Consider the following 9,525-nt stretch of genomic DNA (forward strand, 5'->3'; position numbering starts at 1 on the left):
TCCCCCACACAAGTGCTGTTGTAGAGCACCAGGATTTATACAAAAATGCGGAGGGAGGAAAGAAATCAGTAGTCTGTTTCCCTGTTTAACCTTATTCATGTAGGTCTTAAGCAAGAGGAAGCTGACTTTAATCCCTGGAAATCACAGAAACAGCAAACTGTCCCACCTCCCCGTCATTCCAGGAGAATTCAAGCTTCCGCTTCCACATACCTCAGTACACCAGTAAAGAGTATTTTTCCATATCTCTGCATGTTTCCCTGTAGCTACAGTAATGAGGAATATTCATTTTCCCCTCCATTTTGGCAAAGTAACTCCTAGAATCTTAATACAGATCTGATTTATCAGGATAATATGACAAAACCTGTTGCTGTGTGTATTTTCTGCAGAACCAGGCGATCCTTTTAATAGGTACAGCCTGAGCAACACCCTGCAGAGATGAAACACATTATCTTTTATTTATGTAGCTTAGCACTCTATTGACTTACTGCTATAGCAATATACTGAATACCATCTATCATGATTTATTACCGGTCCTGGTTCTCTTCCTATTTTCCATCTTGTCTTTCTACTGTTTGGCTTGATTTACCCCAGTGAATCATCAGTTTCCATTATAAAAAAATCAATTACTTGGATGTACAATGGGCAGCACATACCTAGTTCCACATTTTGCATGATAAGTAGGCATTTTGGATGGCGGATCTTGGCAATAACAAATGCATAAGCTGAAAACAGCTTACTACAGGCCGCTGAGATTCAAGCCCTTTTCCTCCTGCTCGGGGTAGAGAGGTCTGTGCCACTGAGCTCTGTCGCTGCCCCTTCTCTCTGAGCAGGACACCCAGTGGGCAGCACCCCCCCCCCCCCCCCCCCCAGACACTAAATACCATGCTTTTACATAATCCATTGGACTGAACTGTTTTTCCACCCTGCATGAAACATTTCCCATCAGTTGCAGTGTTCACCCCACCCCTGGCCTGGTTTCAGGGCTGTCCTGGTTCACCAGGGCTGCAGCTGGAGTAGGGCGATTCCCAGTGTAGGTGACACTGCAAGGAGGGTGGGTCAGTTTTAGTGAGCTCTCCTGATTACAGGGCTGGGCCAGAAAGATTAATAAGTCCCGTTGCAGAGTAGCAATAATGATGTCCCAGGTAATGGGGGAGAATCACTGCTGTTGCCGGGGAGGAGGTGAGGGTAACACTGGCAAGCGCCAGTGCCACCGATGACAGCGTGCTGTTTCTGCACCTTGCTAGGGAAGGACTCTCCAGCTTCACAGTGTACTGGGTGAAAACCACTGTGAAAGAGAGACTTGCTGGTTATGGAATTGGGATTCACGAGTGTATTTGACTTCTCGCTTCAAGCCAGAGGCAGACACTTAGGAAGAAGCCTGATCACGAGCTATGGCCTATTCTGAACAGGGCTCAAACCTGCATGTTTGCAGACAAAATTCAAACAAATCAGAAAGAACTTGTGTTATCCTCTGCAGTGGGCAAACACTTCTTAAAATGGTGAAGGCTTTTTCTTATGGGACGAGAAAACAGTTTATCACTCAGCTTTAAATGCACGCAGTATTTGTAGTTTGGATTAGCGCTGAGCATTCATGCTCAATTAACCTCTTAGGGATTATGTTTAGTTTCATTTGAACGCTGCCTCGGCACTGCATTCAACCAGGATAACTCAGACAAGGAGGGCACAGACCAAAGTCCTGGATTTTAGGCAGGTGTGATCCTCAAAGGAAGGTGTTCTGGGTTTTCTAAGTCTCTCTCTTTTCTTCTTTCAGTTACATATCTAACAGGTTTCAGTCACTCACTATGGGTAGTCGCAGGTACGCGACTGAAAGTCAGCAGATAAAAACATTCCCTGAGAAGTGCTGGCCAGGCTCTGAGCACAAAGCAGGGCAATGCAGCCAGAGCTGCCACTGCGCCGCAGCCAGCGACCATGCGGCGTGCCCCACTCGGCTTGGGGAGAGCATCCCCTCTCCCACCGGGCAGCTATTCCCCACCAAGGCAGCCATGCTGTAATGTGAAGGCAAATGTTTCCTGGCAGGTTTTCTTGCAATGTGCCGCCCAGCTGAGCCATGGCAGGCAGACAAGGGATTTGCAGTGCCCAGAGAATGGATGGATGCGGTCAGGGCAGGGACAGAGGCCCTACAGCTGCCAGGGCCGAGATGCAGCTCTCTGGAAACCAAGCGTAGGAGTAACTTCAGTAGGGTCCCTCTGTGTGTTCCTCAAAAGCATACTGCATCTTTCTCCTGGGGAACAGAGCAGAGCAGAGCAGCTTCTGACTTGTTCTGGCATTGTAGGTTTGCTTTTTCTTTTTAAAAATACCCCACAGAATCTTGCTTTCATGAAGATAAAAAGTAATTCTCTTGCATTTGTGTTCACAAAGAAAATGTGACTTAGACGTAACCGACAAAGTTATAGCTCAAGGGTACTGACTGCTGAATGAATTCCGGCGGGTGTTAATGCCAGTGCAAATGGGAGTTTATAAATTTGACACTTAATGTCATTATTCCCTAAAGAGAGCAAGTTTGTTATCCAGGCCTTCATTCCTCCTCCAAGGGATGGCTCATGTTTGACTTTTAATAATGCATGGTGGGTAGAGGGTATGTTTGCTTTAATTTTCAGAAAAGGGAAAGCAACTTCCCAGAATGTGAGAAACAAATCCTAATTTAAGTCCTCTGGGGAAGTTGCTGTAATTGCCAGAACTCCACACAGCCTTTAAGGAAGGCCAGGCGGGATCCGGAAACAAAACCTAAGTCAGATCGTGATGACAGCCAAAGGAAGAGCAACCTATATTCCCAAGATACAGAATCACAGAATCATTTAGATTGGAAAAGAGCTTGAGGATCATCGAGCCAAACTGTAAAAATTAAAAAGATACGGAGATGAAAAAGACGCATGATTTATTCTGAAATTACAAAGAACCAGATTCACTCCTGGTGTGACTCTAATGAGGTCAAAGGATCTATACCAGCGAGGAACATAGCCTGCCAACTATTGAATGCAGCTTCTGAGCTATAAGCTTAACTATATGTATAATTATTTGCAGGGTGCGTAATAAATGAAGACTGCCAGGCTTGACAGGACTAATATTAGTGCTACCAGCTGTGTTTTGGCTTGTGGGCTCACAGGGGAAGGTAATTCTGCCTCTTTACTTGGCCCATTTGCCCTGTACACGTGAACCACTGTCTGCTCGTGTTCAAAGGAGCTCCACTTCTCAGACAAGTCTTTACATTTCCTGCCATGGTTACCTGTAGGTAGATTTGTGCACATTTTTATTTAACTCCCTCTCTGAAAGCTTAGCGCTTGTGTTCATAACCACACAACCCCGTAGTCCCTTGCTTCATGATGCAAAACCAGGCTTCCCTTCATCTGCGAGCAGCAGTATCCCTTAGAGGAGACATCTGAAACCATAGTTACCAGCTCCTATCTGAATAACGACTCCTGAAGAACTCCCAAATCCAAGGGTATGTTCGTGCCCACAACAACTGCAACAAGAAGCTGAGAGTCCCCTAAAGTGCTTAAAATTAAATTCTAGGATTTTTCATAAGCCATCCAGCTTCACAGTCACCATCAGTCCCAGAAATGGAGAATGGCTCCTTGCAAATGCTCAGTTGTGTTTCACAGGGCCAAGAGTCTTAAATCTTGTAAATTCTGCTGCTGTCTTCACCTTGACTTAGTACTGCACATGCCTTTCCAAGGCTGTGTGCCTCCTTGCTTGTCTGCAGGGCGATAACACCAGCTCTGTGTTGTGTTTTGTTTAATATCTCCCTTCTTAGAAAGTGTCCCAGCTGCGGGAGAAGGAGTGCTTTCTGATCTTACTCTCAAGCAGTCTATGGATAACTTGGAGAAGAGCCAGGACTTTGTCTTTTCCTGGAAACGTAGCTGCAGGAAGAATGAATCACCAGGTTGAACCTGTATAACCAACTGAAAACAAAAGCTCAGACTTCTGTGTCTCACTGTTGCAAATAATGGGGGGAAAAATAGGCATCCTGTTTTGAAATCCACTACCAGCTGACAGGACAAAAATATTGCACGCGTGATTGTCTTTTGAAGCTGACAAGTAACATAAGACTATGGCCATTTAAGGGAAAAAGCCTGAAACAAAACAGTAGTTAGGGAAATAGAAATTTCCAACGTTTTCAGGGGAGAAAGTAACCAGCGAGGTTGTTCAGAACACACAGGGTGGATATTCAGTAGTCCTAAATTTTCACACTTCAAAATCATGTTCTGTACTACCCTTGGCTAGTGGTGAATACATGCAAACCAGGGCCAGGAGTCTGTGTTTCATAGCATCAGGACAGACTGCAGTGCTGGTGTCATTGATTAAATCCGTCCTTTTGCCTCCGCAGCAATCGAAGATGTCATTACAGGCAATGCAGAGGCTTCTTGGCTAGCACGTGAGCATCTGGCTCACTGCAGGGATACCAACAGCACAAACATATAGGAGTTAATGTTTCTTTACCTTAGTTTCTCTGTTTCTCTAGATTCATTTTGTCTTAAGGAAAAATAAAACTAGCTTTGCAGTTATCAAAGGCTCAGGTAGCGCTACTGGAGACTTAATACCCAAGAAGAATATTTGAGATGTGCTGCTGCCAAGAAAGACCGAGGCCTGCAAAGCTGTACTGTGTGTGCTCTTGGGCAGGGGGCTGGCAGAACTACTATTTTGATGTACCAAGTGTTGGAAATAGCTGTTACTGCAGGTCATGGGTACAAATTTCCTATGAGGAAAAGGAAAATGCTTTTCAGTATTTTAACACAAACATTAGCATGGGTGCGTGACTTCATTCAGAAAAGTCAAATTGCATGTGTAAGCCCTGCAGTAAGTTTGTTTAGGGCAAACTTCTAAAGGTTTAATTTCAACCCTGCGCCACCAAAGCCTGGAGGGAGGCTCTAAGGAGCACTCCCTATTAGCTTTAAGGTACCTGAAACTGCTTAGACTTGGCTCTTCCTTCTCCACTGTATTCTAAGGAGTGGAGAAGAGAAACACTGCCAATACCATTACAAATAACACTTAAAACCCCGACATTTTTTGTAAACTGGGATTCTGCTTGGTTTTAAGAGGGTAATCTTTGCAGTGAGGCAGGGCTGTTGCATGTATATGAACGCTATGGCTGTTGTCTGCCTGTCCATATAATTGTTTTAAATTTTTTTAAAATTAATTGTTGTTAACTAGTTTTAAATTAATAGAGTGCATTTCTTGCACTGTAATTTCCTCTCCAATTATATAACACTTCACTTATAGAGCACATCAGAAATTTGGCCACCTAACATTAAGCCTCTAGATCCATACTCCGACTCTGTAAAAGGGTGGGTTTTGCAGCATTTTTCCCCACCCCAGTATTCCACACACCAGACACACGTGTTACCCCGGCCTACAACCACCAACCAGCTGCAATGAGTACAGAAGCTGCTGGTGGAGGAGGGAAATCACAGCACTGCACCATGATTTCCCTACCACAGCCCCACACTCACCGGAGCACTGCTGGAGCAGCCCTTTCCAGTATCCACCCGCGTGTGCATCGATGCCCACTCACGTGTCAGTCGCAGTCTGGTGACTTAGGGACTGTCCTGTCACAAGACCCAAAACGTGGCATCTCATGGCCTGGAAGTCCATTGACTGGAAACACAGGTAAGGCTGTAGGTCTGTGAGCATTTGAACCTGCGGTGATAAGTGGAGGAGGTTTCCAGCAAATGAAGTGCAGCTGGAACTGCAGTGGTTGCTTGTGAAGAACAGCTTACTCATTTTGCTTTTTGTTCCTTAATTAAAACTTCAGAATAATGTCAGCTTTCAGACCTGTGTAGCCTTTGAGAGATCAGTCACATAATTCCACTAAAAGCTAAGTGATCTTTCTGTAACAAGACATTTTAATAAACGTGGTGATTATGCATGACAGTTTATCAAGCTGCAAGGTTGAAGGCGTGAAGGTAATGTTACTGACGGGAACTATTCCCTCTTCAGGGGCTCCAGAAACTTCCTGCATTTCAGCTCAAGTACTTACGAAATTATGCATCTTCATATTTTTTATCATTACTTCCATTGTTTAATGTAACTTTGTCTGTAAAGGAAATGACACATTAGATCAGACCATACATTTACTTCAGTATTTGGCCGTTTTTGCAAGGATCTTGCTGAAGCAGCAACTTATAAGGTCTACTCATAACCCATCAGTTTCTGCAGAACTTAGGTTTTTATTTTTAATTCACCCCATTGGTTTCAAAGATGATCCAGATCAGTTCAAGCTGGGGCTGTCTTGATTCTGCAACTGCAAGCCTGTCATCAACCGAATTAATCTCTGGTTTATTCCCTTTGTATTTAACAGCAAGTGATTTACCGCCCCATCTATCTAATTGGTGTGGAGAATCTGGAAGCTACTGGTGAAGATGAAAATGTAAAATTTGTTAAATCCTTCCACTGCTAGTCATTCGAATGGCCACTTATGGTGATACTTAAGGAGAAAGACTGCTTTCTTTTCTGGGTTTTACTCCAAGCTTTGTGTTAGCTCGTGTTTGTTTGATTGATGAAAGCTCTTACCAAAATAGGTATTTGTCCAAACTTCACTTCAAAGACAGTTTTTGTATTTCAGTGGAATGACAACCAGAAGTAGCTGCTATTTATTTAGAGAGGTAAGGATTAAATGTGTACGACCAAAAGTTTCTACACAAATGTAGAACAGAACCATTTGGAATAAGGCATTGCTGTCAGAGGGTTATCAACAACACAGGTTTCTAGATAGAGTTTAAAAAAAAATCAGATTGTTTCTATTTATACCTGCCTTTGCCTTGGTAACCAGAGACTGCATGAGGGATGCAGTATTTTCCCCACATCATGGATAGCTCCAAAATCCATGCGCAGCCATGCGGTACATGCAGTGTCTGCAGACCTATCACAAGAACTGTCACACACACATTTCTGAGAGGATTTTAAATATTAAGCAGGAAAGAGAAGATTTCAGAAAGGGAGGCGTATTAGTATCGCTTCAAAATAATTTGCTCTAATTTCTGTCTCGTCTACTTGATTCTTTGATCTTCTGAGTATTACAAGGACCGTTGCTCTTAAACACTTTTTCTTAATTACCCCAAGCAGCTTACCTGCATCTGAGGTAGCAAGATGTACTTATAATTGGACACATTATGACTCTATCAAGCAGCTGAATAAGATAAGAATGGACTTGAATCAGTGTTTCTTTATACTTTAGCTCATTCTTGCTTACCTTAAAATCAGCTACTCCCTACTTTGTGAGTTTATTTCCAGCTTAGGTGTCCTTGTAGTGCTTAAAAGCTGAACCAAGCTATGTTCTTGCAACTTTATTTTTGTGCTAAGGTCCTGCCTTGCTGGGAGAAAAAGTGTTTCAGTTCTGGGCAACTGTTTTAGTCATAATTCTTTGTTGTTGTGTTTTCCTTATCCTTTTACTGTCAGGATGGGTGGAACAAACCAAGCCTCTTTCTCTGTCACTATAATACTTGAGTACTGCACCTTCCTAGAAAATGGACTTGGAGAGGGGAAAATCAGATAAATACAGGCTTAGAATGAATATGGGGAATCAGGGCCCTTACTGAACGTCTAGTGGACTTGCTTCCCTTTTAATAGGTTCACTATCCAGTTATGATCTGGAAAGTAATTTCTGATCTCCTGTGTAAGGCTCACAAATGTCAGTGCCAAAGCAACATTACCAGGGAAGGGGAAATAGTTCTGGGAAGCGGAGCAGGACTGGCAGAGAACCTGCTGGGCTCCAAAGATATTCAGGGATATCTGACTCACAAAAACATGTTCTTGGGATAAAAGCACTCGGCTGCATTATCATCTTTGCGAAAAAATGTATAAATTTTCACTCTAGTTGCTATTTTGCCAGACCCTAGGTCTTATGAAATACTGCAGCGGAAGAAAACTGCTCGGGGGGGGGAGAAAGGAGGCAGTTGGGAGTGCTGGAGCCCTGCTGCACTCCTCCACATTTCAGCTGGAGATCCCAGGGCTGGCATGTGGTGCCAGAGGTGGAGGCGAAAGCTTTGAGCCATTTGGGAGTTTCCCCTTCATTTGCCTGATGGTGTAGTTCAGGCACACAGCATAAGTGATTCAAAAACTCATCCAAGCAGATTTCTCATTTCAAGTGTAATCACTCTCATTGCTTTTCCCACACTGCCTATATAAATAATTAAAAAAATAATCGAGATAATAGCACAAGCAGTTTCAAACTCAAAAGCAGGAGTAGTGGCAAGGGACCAGTACTTTAGGACATAAAACCACAATAAGCTGGATCATCGCACCTGCTCTGGCATGTTTATGAGGAGAAGTCTGAGTTGCCATAAGACAAGTATGAACTGGTTTGGGGCAAGTGAAATTCTGGTTTCCATTCCCCTACAGTAGCAGAACCCTAAAAACAAGCTTTAGTTCCTGCTACCCCTGTGAGGCCTGTAACGCACCTTCACAAAGGCTTTAATGAATCTTGAGCCACTCTGTTGGAATCAACAGCTTTCAGATGTAACCACATTTGCTTTCGTCTGCCAGCCAGATTTGCTGCTCCCTGTGGGAAAGAGCAGGGATGTTTTCTGGAGCTGGTTATGCTCCCCAACTTTGAGGGCCGGCCTCGCCCTGTCGGTGGTGACACTGGGAGCTGCCGAGCCACACAGCCACTGGAGAGGGGAGCAGGGACGGCATGCTGCTCTCCTGCCCAGCTCCCCTACGTGTGGTCCTTCACACATGAGGCCTGACCCCTTGCAGGGGCTGAGGAGCATGGCTGGAGGTCCTGCGCCTTTTGGTGGAGTACCTGGAGCAGCGCCTCCAGGCAGCCAGAGTGCAAGCACTGCCAGGACGCTTCCCCAGCCCTCCCGTGGCCTTTAGCAGTCTTTGGAGGAAGTTCAAGTAACTGGAGATGGAGACACACAAAGGAGAGGAGCACTGTGTTGTTTTGCCAAACAAGAGAATTAAATGGAGCCAAAGGTGAAGAGAAGCCCATGCACAAACAATGCCGCAGGAGCATTACCGCCACACCACCACCCCAGAGCAACTTTGTCCTTGGTCAATGCTCTGACCCAGATGCACAAGAAGTGCTGAGTTTCTGTGATGGTTACCAGGTTACTGAGGGGCTGCTTCCAGGCTGGTGATGAGCACTTCCAGAGACAACATTCACTGTGCCGGCAACGGAGGATGAGGCTGGCAGGCTGGACAAACGCCTTTCCTTTGCACCGACTTCCAAAAACCCCTGAAACAAAAGCCACGAGCCAGAGCCACAGGCAGGCTGCGGGGACAGCAGACAATGTCCCACAGGGCGGTTCGCACCTCATACCTTTTCTCGTGGCATGTCGGTCTGAAAATGCGAGAAGCCCCCCTGGCCCCAGCCTCTCGCAGGGAGCCGCGCCATGCTTCTCCCCTTCAGCATGCCCCAAGGACTTCTCAGGGATGGGCCCAGGCACAGCCCTAACCCAGCCAACGGCTTCCCTATGCCATACACCAACCTGCCAAGCCCGAGATGGCGGGCACCAGCCCTGCGGACAGCCATAGCTTGCCTTCTGCCTTGCCTCCCCTCCCTTCCCC

The 9,525-nt window shown here is 45.3% G+C and overlaps 1 protein-coding gene across 1 annotated transcript in view; it reads left to right on the forward strand.

Annotated features, from left to right (window-relative positions):
- The window catches only part of METTL21A (methyltransferase like 21A), a 13,463-nt gene that overhangs the window by 693 nt on the left and 3,245 nt on the right, over positions 1-9,525 (forward strand). The window contains exons 3-4 of the mRNA XM_009890245.1: positions 104-222; positions 1,772-1,816. Of these exons, the coding sequence (XP_009888547.1) occupies positions 104-222; positions 1,772-1,816 (164 nt within the window). The remainder of the gene's footprint in view (positions 1-103; positions 223-1,771; positions 1,817-9,525) is intronic.

Source organism: Charadrius vociferus, unplaced genomic scaffold, assembly GCF_000708025.1.
Source record: "Charadrius vociferus isolate BGI_N301 unplaced genomic scaffold, ASM70802v2 scaffold147, whole genome shotgun sequence".
Lineage (NCBI taxonomy): Eukaryota > Metazoa > Chordata > Aves > Charadriiformes > Charadriidae > Charadrius > Charadrius vociferus.